Genomic DNA, 24,546 nt, shown 5'->3' with positions numbered 1-24,546 from the left:
GTATCAGTCCACTCATCTATCTATCCATCTATCCACCTATTAACATATCCATGCTTTGATTCACTCATGTCAATATATTTTCAGGAAGAGTAGTGTTTTTACTATTTCTCTGTACTCACATCTCTTGCATGAAGACCACTGTGAGCTATGGTTAACCTAAACTCAGTTAACTCATGAAGATATATTCTTAGGGCATGGGTCATATGTTTTCTCACTTCTATAGGTATATGAATGACATGTATATCTCTGTCCCATTTCTTACTCGAACACACAAGTAAATGAATAAAATTTTTATAGTTGCATTCTTAAATACAACATGATTAAGATTCTGTGTGTTTTATTTTCAGAGTTAATGCTTTTCTAAATATATTTGTTTATTTTTTTTGGAATCCAGGTTCAGGTTAGGCAGAGATTATCTTTATGTTTCCTAAAGATATAGTAACTTTGTGTATTTACTTTTGAATTTCTTAATGTTGGAACATATTCTGCTTAATTACATTAAATATATTATCAAATTTAATCTTTATAAACTCTTTAAAGAGTAAACATTATTATTAAAACATTTTGAAAATAAGGAAACTGACAATTAAAAAGTTTAAATAAATTTCCTACTCTCTTATAGTTGTTTCTATCTACTTCTATTATTTATTATATTCTCATTCTAGAACACATACTCTGAACTGCTATTCCAAATTGTTGGTTATGTTAGATAAACTTTTTGGCTTTTGGTATTATAAGAATTGATTTTTGATCCAGGCTGATATAAGCATATAGGCAAAAAGCATGTATCAAAATGTGGGTGTCCTCCACTACCTCTGGTCATGCCTTGGCCATGAGATAGTTGGATGCTGATTATAGAAATGACTAAGTAGATACTATGTATAAGAGGTACAAACAGAGTGGTAATTTCTATTACAATTTCTCTTAACAGTTTTTGAAATGAAATATATTTTATATCCACATATGAAACATGAGTTTATTTATGTTGTCAATATTTGGTAAATAAACAATTACTTAAAATGACAAAGAATGAGTTTCTGTTAGTTTACTTTTTATGGTTTTCTAGTTAAATATTATAATTTGGCCATCCATCAAATATACAAAAAAAAATGGAGAACTACTGAGAACCTAGAATTTGAGCACTCCTGAGTAATTTCACACATACTTTTAATAAAATAAGCAAGTTATATTATTGATTTCTATTACAAAATAAATTCTTTCACTTACCTCTCTCAGAATTCCATTATAGTAACTACTCTGGCTTTTATTTAGTTTGCATATATGTCTTAATCTACAAAATTGCTGGGTCATTGCATTAACTCAAATAATGTATAGACTCGTTGGATATGATTTTACATCAATACATTGCCATTTGTTTTACATTCTCCAATGGAGGATGTTAAACAACAAAGAAGGAAGGAGAAAGAAGGGAGCAAGGGAAAGACAGATACAGAGAGTGGGAGGGAGGGAAGAAGATGAGGATAAAGTAGGGAGGGAAGAAGGAAAGGAGGGAGACACACAAAGAGAGGCTTGTGAATCTTATTGGAGTTTTACAAAGAGCAGTAGATTTGCTCTAAACACGACCCATCATGTTTGTAGACCTGAAGAACTGTACTCCAGAAGCAAAATGGGAGCAGATATGTTTAGTAGTTCATCCTTGTCAGCATTACTCTCTTGTACTTACTAGCATGGCACACTGCTTTTAGTCCTATGTCTGTTCCTTTTCACACGTTTACAGGATGATTAGTCTGCAGATTGGGTGGCATATCTCTATCTATCTGTTAGTCTGTTAGTCTGTTTGTATTTCTTCCCTATTTCCAAACAAGGGTAGTTTCTCAGTTTTTCACAATTTTGAATTCTTGTTGTTTAAAATATTTTGGTGCAGGAACATAAATCCGTCCCTTGTGCATGCAAGGCATCTGCTCAACCCACTGTGCTGCATCTCAAGTCCCACTGTCAAGTCTTCGTTGATGAATCTCTTTATCTACTCCAGACTAATCAATTATGCTCTCCTGAAGTTCTTTATAGAAGTTTCTAAAATGTGTAGGATTTTGAATGGATCTGACTGGACTTCCTCTGGTTTTGACACTTATTAATTGGTTGAAGTTAAGAAAAATCAATCTAGAAGCAACAACTGAGTTGTCACATACAAAACAACTGAGAAGTTGTAGGAAATTAGGATTTCATCTTTGGAGACAAATTGGATCTGTGCTCATCAGCTCCGAGTATGCATTGTAACAAGAGGGTCTGTTTATTGGGGTTTCTATTCTGCCAAGTTCCCACAGCCATTTAAGTCACAAAGACATTACACAGAGAGTCTGCATTAGTTATAGACTGATTGACGCATTAGCTCAGGCTTCTTATTAACTCTTGTAACTCATACTAGTCCATTATTCTATTATATGTTAGCCACATGACTTGGTATCTTTATCAGTGGGGCAGGTCACATCCTGCTTCTTTGTTGTCTGAACAGGACTGGGGAGGAATGGGCTTCCTTCTTCCCCGGATTCTCCTGTTCTCATTGCCCCACCTCTACTTTATATCTGGTTGTCCCACTTATACTTCCTGCCTGGCTACTGGCCAATCAGCGTTTATTTAAAACATAATTGACAGAATACAGAATTGTCCCATACCAATGCACCAGACACAGTGCATACTGTGGGTTATAGTGTGGCTAACACATATAGGAGACATGGATTTGTGAAACTTACTCTAAGAACAGCAAAAGCAGTAACTTCCTTTTCTGGTTGGATGCTCAGCTGTACACAGTACAAGTACAAAATATCTTTTCACTTGGACTTCCTTCTAATTTTCCTTTTCTCTGGGCATCAATCCCCATGGTTAGATCAAACTTTATTTACATTGGTAGTTGAAACAGAAGGTGGAGTATAGGTGACTGAGTCATCAGAGTGCTATACATCGCCTAGTGTAAATTACTAAGAAACGTGTGTGTGTGTGTGTGTGTGTGTGTGTTGGGGGAGTGTTGCCTTGCTTTCTTGAAGCAAATATAATTTACACCTCAGTACAGAATACAATGTTTCATGTATTTGCTATTGTTCAAAGTAGTTTATCAACGCCACGAAGGAAGCATGAGAGATACTGTGATCTTTTCATTGAGTTATGAGGCATTTCTTCTACATCCTTTCAGTTCTTAAGGCAAATTCAAGGGTAACTTGCTCTTATGTGAGAATTCCATGGCGCTGTTTCTTTGATCTCTGTAAACTTATATCCTTATACTATGTGATCGGAGGAATAACAATCTGTCCCTAAGTTTCTCTTTTCTAAAATCTTATGTAAAATCAAATGGTTTTATGGCTATTATATTGTTTTCTTATGTAATTTAATTCTACAAGTTGGTAATTTGTAAACTAAATGAAAAGTAATTTTATTTATGTAATATATATTTTATATTTACTTAGTGTTAGAACAGCAAAGGAGTGTATTTCCTGCAAATACTACGGGAATGGTGTCTTCTCTGCTTGTTTCTACCTATCACCACCGCAGGATATTTTACTTGACTCTAAAGCATTAAACATGCTTTATTTGCTTATCAGGGTCCAAACATCAAGTGATTGTCCAGTTCCTTTTTATTATAATTACTGGGCTTCATTAGAATGGTGAAATTTATTCTGCTCCAGCATCTTTTGGAAGATGGTATCTTGAGTACAAGAGGACTGGATTAGGCATTAGAATAGCAAATGTTGATATTAACTCACAGGATTCCAGAAAAAAAGTATAGAAATGTGGACATAACTCACTGACTCCTCTTATTCTTTTTCCTAACCAACACAGTAACTGTCATAGTAGCCTATGAATGTATCTGGTCTAGAATAAAATTTTACATTCTCATCATCTCAGATATTTAGTCCAAATACATATTGTGAAGAATTGACTGGTACTATTACGATGTAGAATGATTGTGATTTATAGAGTATAACTTATTCACAGAAGAATTGATACTTCATAGCCCCATTTTTACCCAACGGACACTACGTCATATCCTGAAAGATAGTCTATCATGTAATGTGATTCAAGAGTCTGAGCTTTAGCTTTTCATGAGATAACATTCATGTAAAATTAGGAACCGTGAATGGCAGTAATATCGGCTGCCTGCAAATCACTGTGAAATCTTAGATTCTAATAAATGCTGATTGTCTCCCTATAACTTAAATATCGTATGGGAAGAGAATAATGAATCAGAGTTTCATTTCCATGATGCCCATTTAGTTTTAACAGAATTTCAAAATAAATTGTCATGTCAGGGAAACCTGATTGACACTTCAGGACATGGTTTAAACAGTAGGATCTCAGTCTCAGTCTTCATCTCATTTGAGTAGATGTCATCAGAAGGTCCTGGGCTAATTCTGTCTGGTAACTGCAACACAATTTTGTCCTGAATTAATACTCTAAGTTTGATGTCTTAAATTAACTTATGGTCATAAAGAAGCCTGTGAGAGAAGAGAGATTTTTTTTCTGACAATTAAATCAGAAGAAGGATATATGTTCTTATTCTGTTTCTGAGAATGGTAATGACCAAGAATGAGGTGATTGACATTTGTTGCTCGTCTGTTAATTTGTCCATAACTCCGTAATCTCCAGCAACCCCTTCACTCTTCTATTAACTTCTATATCTTAGTTGCTATGTTGCCATTAAAATTTGAATACATATTTGGGGATGCCCAAGAGCTCATGTTTACCACAGATAACATTAAATTTCCTGAATCTAATTTTTCTAAATTCCTTTGCTTCATTCTTTAAATCATTGATTTAATATAAAATGGAAAATGTTTTTTTTCTCCTCCCTTTACTTTCATGGAATTCCACATATATTGATTGAGCTTCCAACAACACGACATGCATATTACTAGGTAAAGAGAGTGCAAAGGAGAGTGAACTCTATATGCCTCATCCCAAGATTCTTACAAGTATAAATTTGTCTTAGTTGGGAGATGTCATGCAAATATAGGAAAGACCATGAGAGTGAAAAGATGCCAATTCTCATGAATCAGTTTCATCATGAGCAGTCCTTTCATAATTCTGAAATTGAAGAGAAAATGTAAAAGACTGTGATCACCTCTGTGTATGGGACGATGTGTTCATCTCCAATAAATGGAGGCTTCATCTCAGGTTTGCTTCAAAAACAGGTGAATATATTAGCAAAATTTTTACCATATGGTAAATACTTGATAGATATGTATTAGTTCTTTTACATTGGTATGACACAATGCTTGACATAAAGCATTTATAAGAGATCAGCATTTTTTAGACTCATACTCTCAAAGGGTTCAATTCATGATTGGCTTGACCCATGCTCAGTCAGCAACTCATGATGATAGATATGTGGTAGCCTGTGAGCCAGTCAAGTCCCTTTTGCTTTGTATTCTAGGTTAGAAAATTATATCAGGTCCCCCATGCTGATCAAATGCATGCTGACACGCGATCTACTTCCCTCAAATAGATCTGTCTCCTGAAGTTTTCAGAGCTTTTCCAAGTGGTGTCCCCATCTGGAAACCAATCATTCAATGTCCCATGGGGAAGATGTTTATTCTGACCTTAGCGTTGTAAGTACAAGAACAACAATAGAAATCAAAATACTTCCCCTCAGGTTTATGTTTTGTTTGTCTAACACAAACTGAGGCTCTGAGAACACAGGTCATGTCCATTACCTCTGTCTCTAAGATAATACCTTGAAGGATATAAGGTTCATTCTACAGGCTTATTAAGTCAAAAGATCATGTTATCCTGTGCAATAGCAAGCCCAAGGGGTCTTATCCATCTAGGCTGACTTCCATACGGGCCTTATTCTGTTTCAGTTAGCAAAAGCAGCCCCTGAGAAAGGCAATGTTCACGTGTCCAGATCACACAAAACTGTGACCATCTAGTCCTCTTGGGATGTCTTTAGCATCGCAGGCTTATGTCAGTGGGATGAAGTAATGATAGACGCATTGCATTAAGAATGCAGGATCTGACAAACAGGTAGAAAAGATTATCACAAATAGTAGCTTGTAACTGCACTGTGCCACTACTCCAAGGGCCAGACTTAGAGTCCCGGTGCCTTGACTCTTTCTATCAATTCCTTTTTGTTGTACACCTACCAACATTTTTGCTATAACGGCTAATTGCTACCTAGTGTTTGTGCCAGTCTGTGTGTGTTTGTGTGTGTGAGAGAGAATGAGAGAGGGAGAGTTGTCAATGCCTCATTTTAATATCATAATATAATATATAATGCTATAATATCATAACATAATACAATATTTAAAAATTCTAACCTTTTTAAAAGTCCAGGTTTTCTTTAAAATGGCCAGAGTCTCTTATAAAAGTGAGCTCCTATAAAACGAAAGCAAGTTATACATTTTTTTTTATTCCAAAGGGGAATACGTGGAGTATAAAAACAATCACACTCAAACAAAACTATGATGGAATAGTGCAAACTTAAGTCCCATAGCTCAATGTATAACATGTAGGAGTCACTTACTGTATTGTCTTCCAACTCTAAGTGGCTTAGGCAATCCCACTACTTGTTTTTATCCATCATCAGCCACACATAGATGACTCACATGCTTAGAGTAGCTCCAATTCATGTCTGCTACTATCCAAGACAGACGTCTCACAATGCTGACATCTCCAAAATCTTGGAGTCTCCAAAGCAAATGAGGCTTTGGGGTGTGACTCTTCATGGACTCTCCATAGAGACTCCAATCCTGCTACAGAATGTTAGACTGTATATGCTGCCCGTGACCACCTTGATATTGCATGCCCCAAATAAGGACCATTGGGGGACTCGTATACATTGCCATGTTCAGCTTCTAGCTGGAGACAGCCGGCCTTCTTACACAGACTAGTCTCTGTGTACTGATTCTAAGGAAATATTTTCTTATTATCCTAGTGAACCGCAGAAGTTTTCATCTATAATGTGCTAATCTCCTGTTAATCATAGCAGAATTTTCAGCTGCAGATGGTTTAGCATTCCAATGTCCAGAGACACACAGGTTTCATCTCAGTGGTGCTTTTCTTCTGTGAATCAGAACTGAGTTCTCAGCCCTACCTGATAAGCACATACAAATTCTTAGTCAAAATATCACAACAGTAATCCTTAGCAGTTCCAATAGAGTCCTTGCTTCTCTCTAAAATGACAAGGTCCAGGACTCCTCAGTTCACTTTTCCCTCAGCACTGAGATCTTCCAAGCTCCCACTAGAACAACTCAATAAAATCTGGACATTTTCCAGCCCTAAGTATCCCACAATCCTCTGGAAACAACACGATCATGATCGCCACAGTAGCATCCACTTCTCTGGTACCAATTTGTATTCTCGCTTCCTTTTGTTGCTGTGACCATGGTTGGCACCATGACCAAAAACAACAGTGGGGAGGAAGGAGCTTACTTAACTTTCATTTCCAGGTTACAGTCCATCATGGAGGGATATCAGGGTAGGAACTCAACAGGGTCGTGAAGCAGAATCTTTGTATACAAACTGCTTAATGCCTTGTTAATAGGCTGTTCTGATAAACTCAATTCCTGAATTGGGAGTCCCTTCTCAGGTGTCTCTAGATTGTGTTTAGTTGACAGGTAAAGGTTGTTAGAACAGAATGCATATAATATTAAGTTTGTAAAGTCTTTCCCAGAAAGTAAAAGTTACTTTAATTTTTTTCATACATGTGAACATTCTAGTGCATGCTGACTGTGTGTGTGTGTGCATGTGCATATCTGTGTCCTACTGGGCACAAGAATAAGTCATAGAACAAATCACCACGTTGGTTCCAGGGATTGAACTCAAATTCTCAAACTTGATGAGAAGTGACTTTCCTTGCTTGAGCCATCCTTCTGGCCCAAGTTGTTTGTATTTCTGTTACAAATGGATTTATCCATTAACCGATAGTTGAATAAAGTTGATGAACTTATAGAATGAACGTGGTTGCAACTATTTCATACTCAATATGGTCACTTTTATAGTTAAATAGTTTTTAGATTGGTACATTATCTCAGGTTACGAAATAAATTATGCAGATTAGTTGTTATATCCCTAGAATAACTGAAGCTCAAAAAATGTTAATCTCCACAGAACAGATAATTAAAAAGGCCTGAATTTTACCACTGTGTTTATTCTTAAGGAAATAATAACCTATGCTTGTTCTTTCTTATCTTAAAATGAAAGTGATCATAAAACCTAATACCATAACAGAATTTATTAATCATATGCTATTGTTATTTAGGAAGAAAATATGACTGAAATAGTTTCCAGCATAAATAATAATAAGGTCAATTTTTATGGTTTTTGTGTTTATTTAAAAAACTATGGATAAAAGTGATACATATGAGTATTCCCTCGTTCCAAAATGGCTGTTTTATGAACAGAAGCCTGGATGAATGATATATTATTCAAATGTTCTTTTTTTAATAAAAATGCTAATGGAAATGTTAAAATGCACATAAATTAAAATGATCATAAATTAGGATTAATATCACATTAATGAATTATAATCCTACATTCATTAAGATAAAGTGGTGTTTCAATATTTGTTCTTGTTCATAAATTTAATACAATAAATGAAAGGGATACACTTTGAGATTCAATAAATATTTGATGTAATCTTATGCCTCAACTTTTAAAAAATATTCAATGTTAAAGGAGGATATCTCAATGCGTTTAGGCTCTTTGTTGCTTTTTTATGTCTTTTTCATAATCTTTTCTTTTCATATATTGAAACGCTAAATACAATTCAATTGCAGAAGAAAGCAATAGAGCCTGTTGTGATTAAAAGGAATCCCAGGAGCACACAATGACTTTTGAATTTTTAGGAGTTTCCACAACACACCGACTCTTTTAAGAAACAAATACTTGATATCTCTAGCTGCAGAAAACTTAAGGACTCTGCTAGTAGTTAAACAAGAGACCTAAACAAACGTGTGCATCTAAGCATTATTTCAGAATGTTAATTAAGCAATTTCTTTCACAAACGCAAGATTTAAAAATAATGTGCATTTATTTAGACTCATTTTATGTGTATGATTTTCTGTGTATGCATATGTGAACATCTCACATGATTGGTGTGCATGAACCTTAAGGGGTCATCAGATTCCCTTTACCTGGAGTTACAGATGGTTGGGATCCACCATAGGGATACTAGGACCTAAACCTTGTTTCTCTGCAAGTTAGCTCGTAACTGCTGAGCCATCTCAACAGTCCCAAATGATTAGCTTAATTATTTCTTTTAAAAAAATTAATTTATTTTTTAAAGCAGTAGTCTACATAATATCGTGAGGGGAACTATGTATTGGAACATTCGTGACTCCCTCATTGGAACAAATTATAAAAGGATTTTTAAACATAGGATTATGCTTTTCTAAGCATCTAAATAGGTCTGTGAGACCAAGGCTTTACTTCATGTCAAAAGACTATAAATTTAGTTCAATCAACAATCTCTGGTATGATCTATGAGAGATGTGAATTCTTCTTGAACAGTTAACCATTTTCCATGAAGTGCCAGTCTTCTGCTTGAAATTGTGCTCCTGTGTTCTATCCTTAATACTATTTTCTATCATGTGGGAATGCTTTACTGGACTGGAAAAAAAATTTGTGAATTAAAGAAATAAATGAAAAGTCCTAAGTATATAATTTGTGGTGTTGTTACTTTGCATAACTATAGCAGCAATTTGATTGAATAAACACTTGGACCACTCCATTTGATCTTATCTAATAAGAAACCTGTAGAGGTTATGAGCCATATTGACCCTCTTTTTTTAACATCTTATCTTAAATATTAACTTGTGTTAAATAAAATTTAAGGAGATGCTTACATTAAAACTGACTTGCGGTTCTTGCTTCATTGTACATCATAAAAGGCAGTAGTAATAACATTGTGTGTGAGCATTTATATGTATCAATTAGTCAAAAATTATAGATGATGGGTGCTGTCTATACTTTCTCATGATTTTGAAACCAGGTCAGTATATACTAAACAAATTTGAGTTGAAGTTCATTACGCTTTAGTGTAACATGCTGTGAATGGAACTACACGTTATTTGTACAGCTTCGCTTAGCAGACTGTTACAGAGTTGTGTAAAAAGAACGAAATTGATATACAAGCAAGAGTCAGTTAAATAATTCACATGATAACTTAAACCTTTCCATAACTAACCACTGCTACTTTTCATTTTAGTTGCACACAGACCTGGATCCTGGGAGCAAAAAAATCAAGTATATCCTCTCAGGTGATGGAGCCGGGACAATCTTTCAAATAAATGACATAACTGGAGATATCCATGCTATAAAAAGACTTGACCGAGAAGAAAAGGCTGAGTATACGTTAACCGCTCAGGCAGTGGACTGGGAGACAAACAAACCTCTTGAGCCTCCTTCCGAATTTATTATCAAAGTTCAAGACATCAACGACAATGCCCCAGAATTTCTCAATGGACCTTATCACGCCACGGTGCCAGAGATGTCCATTTTGGGTATGTATGCTTCCAATTTCACAGACGTGTTAAGAGTCATTTTTTTCAAACAGCTCTTGGCAGCAGGGATGGTATGTTGCTAAATAAAAGACATTTATTTCCTTCTTATCTCTCATTTGCATTTCCAAATCCCCTTTCTTGGCCTACGTTCCACAGCTCAAAAGCTTTCGTCCCTGAGTGGTAGAAACTGACAGAGGAGCGGTTTTATTAATATATCGCTCCTTACGCAACAGTATCTCAATGGGCTGAATTTGTATTCCTGTCATGGACAAGTATTGTTACTGAGATGGATTTATCAAGATTTGTTCCAACATGCCAACATAATCCTATTGATATTTGGTTCATGTTTAATTATTTGTTTGTGCATATTATCATGCAAGACATATAAAACAGTTTAGGACTATAGAAAGGCAGATACTGGTCTTAACAATGGGGCATAGTCTGCAGTGGATTATACAGACACTTACCAGTGAGATTCTCTTTCTACGGCTAATTTAATTAGCCGTATGGTGTCGACAAATTACTGCTACCACTCACTCACTCCTTTCTCTGAATCGTTGACGCATTTACTACATGAAAAGCAAAGCCAAATGCTTTCCAGAATATGTTTTTAACTCCCCACTTCTGCAGATCTGTTTAACTAGTTCTTAATCCGAGTTTTCACATAGAAGCCTCCAAATCTCTGACTATTTATGATAAAAGGAGGGTTTTCAGATCTCTTTTTTCTCTGACAGGTCAGGAGGGAAAAATGCAGAATTCAAAGCACAGTACCACAAAAGTCATACTTGCACATATGACTTTTGCACATATTTGCAATACACAGTCTATCTTGTTTCTAATCACATTTAAGGATAAAGGGTACCCAGAAAGGGCACATAAACTAGACACAGGTATAAGGGACAAACAAATTTTTAAAAAATGTCAAAAAAAAACTAAGAAAGATATTAAGTGACTACAGAAATTTGAATTCTCCATCTAAAGCATCCCCTAATCTGACGTTAGAGCTTCTGCCAAAAAAAAAATTCTGATCAAAAAACTGTTTTCAGGTCTCCTATCTCAGGAACATGGCATACATTCAAACACCAGAAAGAAAGCTGTAGCTGAAAAATGTCAGCGCAAATATTGTGGGCATCAATGGTCAAACTGTTGTTAATTATCAGGTACCTATATAACAATGTCCCTTCCCTAGCCAGTGCAGCCTTCACACTGTAGCTGCTCTCACTTGCTCAGTCTGATTGTCCCTCAGTGTCACCTACCCCTTTAACATTTGTTCACTTAGCCATTTTTAGTCACTAATTCCTGTGGTTTTCTTCTTTGGGGTTATTTTCCCTCATACCTGGTTCTATTCTATTTCCTCTCCTTTTTTTCTCCCTCCTACTCCATTACCTCTTAGTCCTTCTCTTCTTCTTCACCATTCCCCTCCTCCTTTCTCTCCTCTTCCCCTCTACTCTTCATTACCTTCCTTTCTTCTTCTATCAACCCATCTAACCTATTTTTATTTAATTTGCCTTTAATTGTTCCTCTGTCGGCCTAGGTCTTCAGCCATTTTCCAGAAATTTAAAATCCCAACCACTGCTTTATGTGCCTGATCCATTAACCCAGCAACCTACAGGTTCACATGTATGTTTTCACATAGATGTCCCCCAAAAAACCAAACACAATATTAAAAACCAACATCATGACTTTTCTTTATAGGTTTCTGATCCAAATTTCTACAATTTTCTATATCAAAATACACACTGAATATCCACACAAAACCTTAGATTGGTCTGTTTTCTTTCTTTCTTATCAGGGGCTATACCTTTAAAGAAAATTGACCCTCCCTCTCCAGGCAGTTAAGAATGCTGGTATGTCCTCATTTAGGGGTGGATTGTCAAGCCTGTGTTTTCTCTTTATGCTGGAGTTGATTGAGTTGAGACTTCCGCCGTCATTCTTCATGGTATCTCAACACTGTGAGTTCATATGTACAGCTACCCTGGTCTGCCCAGAGTGTACCATTTCTCTGTAGCTATAACCCCTGACTTTAAAAATCTTTCAACTCCCTCCTTGGCAATGATCCAGGAGTCTTTGTAGGATGCATGATTTACTATAAACTTCTTTTTGGACTGGACATTCTGCAGCACAGTATTAATTGCTGACTTCATTCTCACTTTGAAACCTTCTAGATCAGACTCAGTATCTGCAAATGGCTTATCTCTGTAGCCTACATATTTTAATCCTGTTAAGTAACATCTATATTTTCAGTGGGGAAAAAAATGTTCATATAGTCCATTGCTGTGTGGGAGTGTGGGTGTGAGGGTGTATGTTTTCCCCTACTGAATAAAAATGCCCAAACTCCTTAGTCAGGAAGTTTTTGATGGCTTTATTTTCATTTGATCTCCTGATCCTTACTAGCCTGTAATAAAACTTGCATAGAAACACTTACTCGAGCAACAAATCAGAACTGATTTTAGTTCTTCATATCTTACCCATATATTTCTCCTGCCAGGATTCCATTTTCGCTACTTTTTGTGAGAGGAATCCTGTTTTTATTTATTTTTTCTGCTCATCAAAACTGAATGCTTTGCTCTAGAGGTGGCCAAAATGACACATTTTCTTGGGGGAAACTTTTATGAATTCCAAGCCATAATGTATATATCCCATCAGCACCCCCATAAAAATGAAGCACACAAACATGCAGCAACATCCCGATCTCTGCATATCTTTTAAATTCTAAAGTACAAGCAAGGATTTGGAAATGCTCTGTGATTTTTCTTTTCTTTTATATCCTTTTTTGGTCTACTTTTTTAGATCAAGGAACTTACTCCACTTTTCACTTTATCTAGATTTTAGTGAGATGATTTTTAAAAACAGAATTATCAGCGCCTTCAGAATATGGAGCATGCTTAATGAAAAATAAACAGTGAGCAGGGAAGCTGTAACTGCCCGATGCTACTGCATTTCTCCCTTACAGCCAACACTGTATCTGATGGCTATAAAAGTATCAGAGGATGATTTTTCTGTGCTTGTGAGTCACACGCCTGACAAATAGGCCAGAGAAGAAAGGTTCAGATACATATACAAATTTCATTTGTACTTTATAATATGTATTGATTGTAAGCATTGTGTCTGCTTGATACTGGATGCTAATATCTCTGGGTAAAGGAAGCAGAAGCAGTTATGCTGTTTGTACTCAAGTGTGGATTATTCCCTTCATTTCCCCTGAAGGTGACTTCTGTACCAAAGGTCAGCTGCTACCGCCGTCCTCTACCCATTCCTCTGTTCTCTCACAGAGTATTTATCTCTTCCTTGCTTCCTTTCTTCTCTAATTTCCTTCCTTTGCTAGTGGAAAAAAATACCAGCACTGCACTGGTATGTCCGAAGTGCTATCAGCAAAAACGGAAGATTTTCATTGAGTAAGAAGTGAAAACCTAAAATTCTAATTGAGAAATTTACCAATATTAAACTGAAATGAGTGTGATGTGCAGAAATTGTCTGACAGTTGAAAAGCTGTCAAGACAACACACACACACACACTATATATATATACATATACATATACATATACATATATATATATATATATATCTCCAAAATAATGGCAGTCAAATTAAGTTAGAAATATCTTACTTGGAAGCTGGAGACATGGTTCTTTTATATCCTATGAAGAATTTCATAATTTAATGATAATTTGTTTCTGTAGCAAAGCTGTTTGTGTCTTTAACAGTGGAAAATGAAGTTATTTTTTATGTTTTGCCTTTTTTTACTTCAAATAATTATTATGCATCCTGATGATACTGTATATTGAGGTAGGAATGTTTAACTGTAATGTAAGTTTAAATCTGAATTGAGGGAGAGTAAACTTTCTATTTGCTTTATAAGTTGATTCTGGAATTATAGAGGTCCAAATCTGACTTCCATTGCGAGAGTGACAAAATTCCCATTTTAGGGCCCCTTCATCTGCCTAGTATGCACAGTAAATCCTAGAAGAAAGGATGCTTAGAGAATTTCAGCAATCAGTGTTCTATGCTGCCTAAAATAGTACTGATATCGAATAAAAACTCCTTTCTTTTTCATTCAACAAATGGATGAAAGCATGGTGAATACCATGGTCAATGGACACTTGCTCAATGACAAGTATTCTACAAATTTACATTTCAGAATGAAAATTATTGTGTTTAAAATGACGTTAGACAAAGGGTGCTAAAGGGACATGACAGAAGGTAGAATTTAAACTGTGGGTCACTGTTACATCATCACTGGTGCAGCTGAAGATTACATACCACTAGAGGTTTTTTCAGTTTGCTTGCAGGCAAGGATTGTTCTAACAGTGAACAAAATGCATTGCAAGGTTACCTCAGCTTGTCATGTATGTTTAATTCTTCTAATATCTGCAGTACTGTAGTACTGTGATTTTTTTTACACAGGTAAGTTTCTATAATGTCTATTAGATTTAGTCAGAAAACAGGAAAATATTCATTACTATAAACCAGATATTAAATTAAGGAGCGTAGATTCAAGCTTGAACATCTGTTGTTACCTCCCATGGGTTTAACCATCATGCTCTACTGATCTCTGATAATATCCCTAGAGAGAATTTTGTTTATAGGAGAGCAATAATTATGTTGCATATTTATCATAGTTAATGCTCTTCTAAGGTGAGAGAGTTTTGAGGTCAGCATACTTTGCAAATTAAGTTGAAAATGTGACAGGAAAGTTGCAAAAAAGAAGTTCTAGTGAGGTATTGCACAGTTCCTATTGTATAAAAATGTAAGATTAATCCATCACACAGAAATTCAAGTAACAACAAACATTCATTAAGATGCCCATCGTGAATGGCAGCAGCCCAAGTGCTCCTAATGTATTGGACATGAAGACAAAGGAAAATGGCTTGGGTGAACTCTGCTTTTGCAGATGGTGAAAGCAGAGGGAGAATGTTCCTCCTACCAAAAACATTATTGAAACCTTGGGAAAAGTTGGGAAAATGACTTAGTAAATATGTCTTCTTAAAAAAAATCAAATCCCACTGATATCCAGGGTCTTTCCAGCTTTAAGAAAATCAGTACACTATATAAAACTGAACAGTGGCTCAGTATGAAAAGAAAAATGTTAAAACTACTAAGTTATTCAGATGCTTTCTTTCTGAAAAATGTATCTTTGCTTTCATTCATGTTTTGTGTTGTTTTCTTTAACATTAACTTTATAAGTCTTTGTAAAAGTGCCATTTTATGCTAAAGGCTTAAGACCCATATAAAATGCATACACTTCATAGTGATGATTTTAAATAGAATATGTCTTATGGGAAAAGGATAAGTATCATCCAAACAGCTTTCCCAAACCAGACGAGTAAAGCTTTGATGCTTTGTCTTCCCATCCACTGAGTAAGTCCTCTTCATATAGATGTCGTTATACACCGCCACAACACCACCATCTAGTTCAGGGGCTGAGTATGAACATTGGCTGTGAGATGCAGGGCCATCAGTCGGAGTACTCCAACTGTCCAAACCATGCCCATTTGGAGTAAAGTGGAACCTTTCTAGGACCAAGAATGCATGAAAGAGATCCTGTTACTCTGTTTTCTGCAGCATTCTCTTTCTTGCCGTGCAATTGATACGTCATAACTACAATATATATTTTATAATAGCTCTGAAACTTTATCAACTATTTCCTCGGCTGAATTCCGAATGTGCCTTTTGACAATACTTTCTACGACAAGGCAACAGCACCTCATGTGAGGTGCTCTATTTATTCCATTATTGGTGACAACACTTTGATCACGCTGCTGTGGAGGTAAATACGTGCGTCTACTGGGTAAATCTATTCTTTTTGTCTTTGTGCTTGATACTTTGAGCTCTCATAAATATCTTATTTCTCATCAAACCATGCTCACCAAATCTGAACATCAATAAGTTTCATAGCTGAATTAATTATTTGCATGAGGAACTGCAATCACAGATTTTCTCAGTTCTCTCATTCTATGACATTTATTGGTTAGAACATTACTTCTCACAATGTATTTATAAATTTACTTAAATTAGTTTGGATATTTAGATTTACCTTTTATGTAATAGGTCATTACAGTTACTTAAAGTATTTATGATGATGCTTGGATTATCTTCAACAATAATGTGGTATAATTTAGAAGCTGATGTTGGTAATTTTGGGGTCAAAGAGTTTTACCTTTTCAGCGTACCAATTATTTGAGACTCATTATAAGGGTTTAGCTCAGTCGCAAAATGAGATATTTATAGAAAGAAATCCAGTGACATTTAAAGGGAAGTTGCCTGATATACCAAAATCTAGGTAGTAGTTTTGTCTTTAGGGAGTCAGTGTTAGGGAGTCAGTGTTCAAAAGCATTAATGAACAAGGAGGATCTGAAGAATCTATTGAGGATACGCACACACACACACACACACACACACACACACACACACACACACACATACACAGACAAACATTTTACTCATTTATACATGGTTGAATAGTGGCCCTAAAAATCTCCTTTATACTTGTCTACTCAGAAAGTCAGAAAATGAATTTATTTAGAAGAAGATATTTCTGCATAGGCTTAGTTAAGTTTGTCTTATATTGTATATGTTTGCATATGAATACAACTATCAGTATAATTACATAAAACTATGTAAAGATTCAGATGTACTGAAGGCCATATACAGGTAGAATCAAGAACATGAGTTGTTCCATCAGAAGTCAAAATGTAGCCAAAAACGGACATGTGGGTATACTCAGGGAATAATGGGCTTATGGACACTATGATTTCAGATTCTGGACCTATATCTATGTAAAATTCTGTTGTTTTAATCAAACTAATTCAGGATAGTTAGTCATGGGAACTTTGGGGATTTAGAATAAATTTTGTCTGTTGGATACTATATACATTTATCTCTTTTATTTCTATTCCAACAGAACTTGAGAGTGGTTCATTTATTTGTTTTTATTATCTTAAACCATAATAAATACAATTCTTTCAAAAATCATCTATGTTTTTCTAATCAGATCATTCATCAATCCGTAGACACACTATTTCTATTTCTGTTTTTAACTACTCTATTTCTATATTCTACTGTGCATCTCTTCTCTACTGTGCATCTTTCCTCTACCTCCCCTTCTTGATAAGGATATAATATGTACTCCTGTGTTTCCAGACAAGTCTAATAACTTCTACATTGAATTATTTAGTCAGAAGATAGGAATGGAGCCAAAATGTATGCAGCAGTATCTCTATTTTTAATTTATTCTTGCTATGTAATAGATATATAATTTAAAATATGAATTAAAAGTCGTCTTACTAGAAGACAATCTTACAGCAATCAACCTGATACTCTGCTAACTCTTTGATCTCAAAACAAATAAATAAGAAAGAAAGGAGAGAGAAAGAAAGAAGAGAATACAAAAATATGTTTAATGCACAAAGTTAAATGCATTTGAGAAACTCTGAAATTAAGTTGAGCTTTTATTGTTATTTTGGTCTTAAAATATTAGCATAACTTTATATTTTAATATTATGTGCTGTGCTTTTATAGAGATTCAGACATTTATGTGATCATAGAATTCATTATTTTCAAAAATAGCTTATATCAGAACAGCAACTGAAAGCCTTACAAATATCTAATGAGAATACAATTTGTTTCTGTGCAAGGCCACGTTAGATTAGCACGTAGCTAAATAGAGAAATTTGCCATTTCTAAGAAGTGAATTTCATATCATGATGATGTAGCTTACATGGATTAGGTTGTTTTTCTGTTATTGCGCAGTTCATATTGTAACTACAAATAAGGAATATGTCCAAAGTAATAATTGAAAAGATTCATTGTCACATTCTTTTTTATTATTTTATTATTTTTTTCAAAGTTTATTAAATTATGGAAGTTTCCATTTCCGCCCCTCTTCCCAACACCCTCCCACTCCCCCCCCTCCCCCTCCCCCTCCCTCTCCATCCCTAAGAGCAGTCAGGGCTTCCAGCCCTGTGGGAAGTTCAAGTTCCTCCCCCCTCCCTCCAGGTCCAGGAAGGTGAGTATCCAAACAGAAAAAGATCAAGTAACTTTTAAAGGTAAAACTATCAGACTTACACCAGACTTCTCTATGGAAACCATGAAAGCCAGAAGATCCTGAACAGAGGTACTGCAGAAACTAAGAGACCATGGATGCAAACCCAGACTACTATACCCAGCCAAGCTATCGTTCACTATCAACGGAGAAAACAAAATATTCCAGGATAAAAATAAAATTAAACAATTTGTAACCACAAATTCAGCCTTATAGAAAGTAATAGAAGGAAAATTGCAACCCAAGGAATCCAACATTGCCATCACTGCCTACAATAACCCAGACATTTAGCGACCCTTCACAACCACAACTCAAAAAAGAGAAACACACAAACTCTACTCCACACACACACACACAAAATAATAACCGGAATCAACAACCACTGGTCATTAATATCACTTAATATTAATGGTCTCAATTCACCTATAAAAAGGCACAGACTAAGAGATTGGATACGAAAACAGGATCCAACATTCTGCTGTTTACAAGAAACACACCTCAACCACAAAGATAGACATCTACTCAGAGTAAAGGGTTGGGAAAAGGTTTTCCAAGCAAATGGACCTAAGAAACAAGCGGGCGTGGCCATTCTAATATCTAACAAAACTGACTTCAAACTAAAATCAATCAGAAGAGATGGAGATGGACATTTTATACTCATCATAGTCTTTTTTTTAATAATTAAAGAAACATTTTGTGTGTGTTTGTGTGTCACATATGACTTATCACATGTACTCACTCATAGGTGGTTTTTAAACATAAAGCAAAAAAAGCCAGCCTAAAAACCACAAAACTTAGACAACAATGCGGACACTAAAAGAGACTTACATGGATATAATCTACAGGGGGAAGGAAAAAGTAGAAAAAGAGAAGATACCCTGAGTCAGTTGGGAGCATGGGGATCATGGGGACCTTCGGCGAGAATTGAAGAGTGGAGGGGATAGCCAGGGAGGGGAGCAGAGAAAAATGTAGAGCTCAATAAATATCAATAAAAATGTATAAAAAAATCTAAGGAAAGTGTGTTCTGACAAACCGTCTTAAGATTGACACACTTCTTTTATGATTCTAAGTTTATAGTTTGCTTTTGTGCTCTCTTTTTCTCTCTGGCTAATATTTAAAGTTGGAAGTATTGTTTCTTAAAGAAATATGTAAAGGGAGAAAAGGGGAAGCATATCTTGATGGATCTGATTATATTTTTTTGCCAGCTTTGATTCAGAGAGATGAACGAAATTGAAATTCTTTAGGAAAACACGGGCAGAAAATCATGAAGATTGAAATAAACAATTTCAAAAGATATCCAGCTGCTATACCTGATGTGAATGCCAATAGCAGCTGTAGTTCCAAAACCTTAAGACAGGGTGAACATTCTGTCATCTCTATTTTTCATCAAGAAGCTAAGTCTTCATTAAAGATGTAGAGATTGTATGATACTTGTACATGCACACACACACACACACACACACACACACATGAACTCACATATGAGAGAGAGAGAGGGACAGAGAGAGGAGAGAGAGAGAGAGAGAGAGAGAGAGAGAGAGAGAGAGAGAGAGAGAGAAAGGAGTTCAGTTGCAAGCAAAATCTGCACATTAGAATGTAAATCAACAAACCCATATGCACATACATATCAAGTAGACCTTAAATATTTTCAATCTGGAGCAAATTTCTAATGTATTTTTTTCTTTCATAAGCATTGTCCCACAGTGTTTCAAAGTTTAGAACTTGTCATAGCATGTACGATGTAGATGACATTCCACTCCAGCTGGAGGTGTCTAAAGCACCCTAGTCTTTTGAGAGACATCAGGATGTTTCTACGTGGTCATTAAAACCAAGCTTTGGTGAAAAGTGAGGATAAGACAGTAAGCATGGTTTATTTATATAAATATTGTAATATTGGTATTTTGAGTCATCATTCTTCCCCCCAGTACTCTTTCTGAATTTCCTGAAATATATTATAAGTTAAAATAAATGGAGAGGGCAAGCATGCAATTCATTCTTAATATTATCTCTAGGATGGTTCTCACTCTTTTTTAACTCCTTCATTGATCAACTCCTACCTCTAATTTTCTTAATTTTTAAATTCCATGAGTCTAACCTCAGCTGCTAATTTGGAATAAAACACAAAATAAGGATTTCAGTGCCTTTTACGCTACATTTCATAGAAAAAAAATTGCTTACAGTGACGTTCAAAACAATTCTAATGTCTCTATGAATCATCAGTTCATTTTAGACCTGTGTCAATAACTTTTCATCTAGCCTTGATGCAAGGTACATTTCCAAGGGAAGGGAGAAGTTTCTAGTAGTTTCTTTTTTGGTAATTGTCTTAGCAATTCTTTTTATTAGATGCATTGGAACTAACTCCCCAATAAAATTTCATAAGTATTGTAATAATAAGGTAAAATGATGATACTTCATTTGGTTTTGTCAATGCTAATACTTGAAAGAAAATGCATATTATGTTGCCTCTATTTTACATAGGAAAATATTATATAAAATATTTACAAAAATATACAAATGTACACTACTTAAAATGACAGAAACAGATTTTGAACCCCTTCAGTGAACTATGGGTGTCTAAATTTCTCTCCCCTATTCACAGCTTTACCGTAAATTGACTTAGTCTTTAAGAGTATTAAAATTGAAATAAAGAATAGCCTCAGTAGCAACATGTCAACTGGAAAACAGCACTGATGATGTAGTTCAACATGAGCCCTGAAATCAGGTCAGTCTTCCAGTTAGCAAGTATTGTCTGGTTTCCAAGTTCATTCACAGAAATAGTTAATGGTTATAATTTCTCTTGTTTTTCTTTTAACGTTTTTTTCCTTCCAGAACTCTGCTTGCTTGTTAAAATGGTGGTAAACTGAATTTACCTTAATGTTCACTCTTTATAGACCCAAGAAATATATATATATATGTAATTATTAATATATATTAAAATTTTTCATAAAATTTTCATAAAATCATTTGCAATATGGAGGGGAGTTTGACACCCCCTGATAGTAGTTTGACAACTTTGGCAATCCTATGAATTCGATTGTCTTTTGGAGCTATTTCATTATTTATTTATTATTTTTCAGTTAAAAAATTAAATCTTTATTTGTGTATATGTGTGCACCTATGTGATTTTACGCTACAAGCATGCAGAAGGCATTGAGTCACTGAGAGTGGATGCTGGGAACTGAACTCTGGTCCCTTGAAAGATGGGAATACTTTTACTCACCGAGTCATCTCTTTACAGCCATCCTTGACTCCTTTTTCTTAGCTAAAAATTATTTTTACAAGTTACAGTATGGCTATTGATCTTACAGACAGCTGGTTCTGAGGTCGGGTGTGTGTCTAGAGGTCTATGGACTGGCATGGTCACACACATTATTTTTTAGGATTATTTTTATTTGTTCCATGAGAGTTCTAAAAATTCATGAACTAAGAGTATTTGGAGAAGGACAGCTCAAAGCATCAGCTTTCCCCCAAATGTGTCTGGAAAGGAAATGAGTCAGCTACATGTCAGGGCAGCTCTACAGCATATATCTGTGAAATTCTCAAATCTTGACTGAAAATGAGCATCGGGCACCATTGTCAATATATTTTTGACATACTCTTCCCAGAACCTTACCTTCTCACAGTAATGGAAGTTTCCTAGAATTTCTACAGATGCAAGCAGACATTATTTCTTTTAATTTGATACCTAATTTTGATACAAATAATTAGATTCAAGTGTTTTTATTCTTCTGTTGATTAGCAATCATACATTTATAGTTTTGAGGCATGATTTTATTGTTCTCTTTCTCAGAAACTTCATGTAGAGAAAATAGCATTATTGATTTATATGACAGGGTGCAATATGCATAAAAATACACAAATGAAAAGATAAGAATAGTAGAGAAAATATCCAGGCTGTTAAATGAATGAAAAAGAACGGTATCTGTATAGATCCATGGAGAAAGAGATTTAAAATATGCTATATGTCTTCTTAATATGTAATTAGGTACCCTGACAAAAGACAAAGTATAGTTACTCTATAAGGCTGTGAGTGACAGCATACGGATCCTGGGTGATTCATTCAATCAGACACTGTTTTCATTCTGCTGGGCTGGAGTTTCATCTTTTGCTTCTGGACTCATCATCACGGCCAGCAGAAGCACACTTGTGCCATTACTGGAGAAAATTTTATTCAGTTTCATTTTGTTCAGAGCAATAAGAGAAGCCTTTATATCCATGTCAATCCCTTCAGAGCTCATCACTGTGATTCTTTACAAATAGCAAGTATAGGCTGAGTTCAGAAAAGACGTGGTCACTGGGAGAAAGCAACAGGTAAAGTTGAAGGCTTTGTGGCTGGAGTGAAGTTAAGAATACTTGGTTCACTTGCAAAGAACTCGGATTTGGTGTCCAGCACCAACAGGATGGTTCATAATCATTTGTACCCCAGTTCTGCTTTCTTGTGGCCTATGCAGACACCAGGCAGAGATGTGATGCACTTGTGTATAAGCATGCAAGTGCACACATACATAAAATGAAAATGAAACATTTTTAACATGTTAAAAACGTTTGTAATAAGTATTAAAATGTTTATGTTATTACTTCTGAAATTCAAAGCAATGTTCCAAGTTTAAGGCCTGGATAGCAAAGAACTACTCCACAACTCAATAATAATTGATATTGAGTAGTGGTACCCAATAGGATTCTAACATTATCAGTTGGCATTTAGTTAAAAGTTACTACAGCTTTTATTTGTTTTATTTTGTAGTTGAGAAACTGAGGCAGACAACCAAAGTAGCTTCTTTCTAAGGTCATCTGTCCACTATTTAAAGTTTGAGGCTTTTCCTACAATGCCTTGTGTGGACATTTTGGAGAATAGTTTTCATTTAATATTCAATACTTACTTTATTTGACTATTTTATTATTTTTATGATTAAATTTTCTTCCAAAGTGTCTGTCAGCAGTTTTCACATTTACTTTTGAAGAATACTATGGTTGACTCCTGGTTTTCTGTGGTGCTATGATGAGGCGCAGCCCTACTATAAGCCTATATCTATCTATTAAGCTTTGTTTAGACATAAATTTCCAATTTATTCTTGGGTATAATAGTACTAAGTCACATTACCATGACACTAAACTTTGAAAGAGATTTCAAAAATGCCTTCCAAAGTGGTTGCAACTTTTTCAGTCATACCAAAGTTAATGGGACTTCCTGTTCCTGTGAATGCTCAGCAGAAATAGATATTTTCATTCTAAGGATTTTTGATAATTTCAGTATTCTTACACTGCATCACATTATATTGAAAATGTTCAGTTTTCTAGTGACAGATCATACCAGAAAATTATTTTATTGACAGTCAAGTGTTCTTTGTTTTCTCCATATGATATATTCAGAGCATGACTTTTATTCATCTCACCCAGGTCATTCCCATCTCCTCACCCTTCAAATTTACACCTTCTTCCTCTCTGTCTTAAGAAAACAAATATGCCACTGAAAAACAAGGATAAAAATGAACAAGCTAACAGACAGAAAACCTAGACAGAGCACTTGAAATGTATACACATACACATGCTCTTTCTCTCTCTCTCTCTCTCTCTCTCTCTCTCTCTCTCTCTCTCTCTCACACACACACACACACACACACACACACACAGACACACAGACACACATACATTCACACACACTAACAAAACCCATAAAACACAAAATAGGAAACCATAATATACAAAATAGTAAAAGAACAGTAAGGCATAAAATGCAATATGAGACATATTCCTAAAAGAAGTTCTGGTTCATTTCATTTTGACCGTCTAATGCTAGACATGAAGCCTTCCCTTTATTGCTGTTGTATACTCAGTGAAAATCCCATGGATAAACTATGTTTCTCCTTTGAAGATAATTGTTAAATAAAGATAGCTTTTTGGTAGAATTGGAATTTCATGTCTCTTTCTCTATCTCAGCACCAGGACCCCTCTACATGCTTCTGTATATATGTGAGTTCATATGTATGCTAGCCCTGTAGTTTTGCTACCATAAATCCACTCTGCCTCTTAAAAATATTTTGCCTTCTCT

The 24,546-nt window shown here is 35.2% G+C and overlaps 1 protein-coding gene across 3 annotated transcripts in view; it reads left to right on the top strand.

Annotated features, from left to right (window-relative positions):
- The window catches only part of Cdh8 (cadherin 8), a 375,044-nt gene that overhangs the window by 123,198 nt on the left and 227,300 nt on the right, over positions 1-24,546 (top strand). For all 3 annotated transcript variants that reach the window (XM_048431500.3, XM_048431489.3, XM_048431497.3), the window contains exon 3: positions 10,160-10,454. In XM_048431500.3, the coding sequence (XP_048287457.1) occupies positions 10,160-10,454 (295 nt within the window). The remainder of the gene's footprint in view (positions 1-10,159; positions 10,455-24,546) is intronic.

Source organism: Myodes glareolus, chromosome 22, assembly GCF_982192425.1.
Source record: "Myodes glareolus chromosome 22, mMyoGla1.1, whole genome shotgun sequence".
Classification (NCBI taxonomy): domain Eukaryota; kingdom Metazoa; phylum Chordata; class Mammalia; order Rodentia; family Cricetidae; genus Myodes; species Myodes glareolus.
The sequence above is the reverse complement of the archived record's forward strand: the minus strand, read 5'-3'. Positions and strand labels throughout refer to the sequence as shown.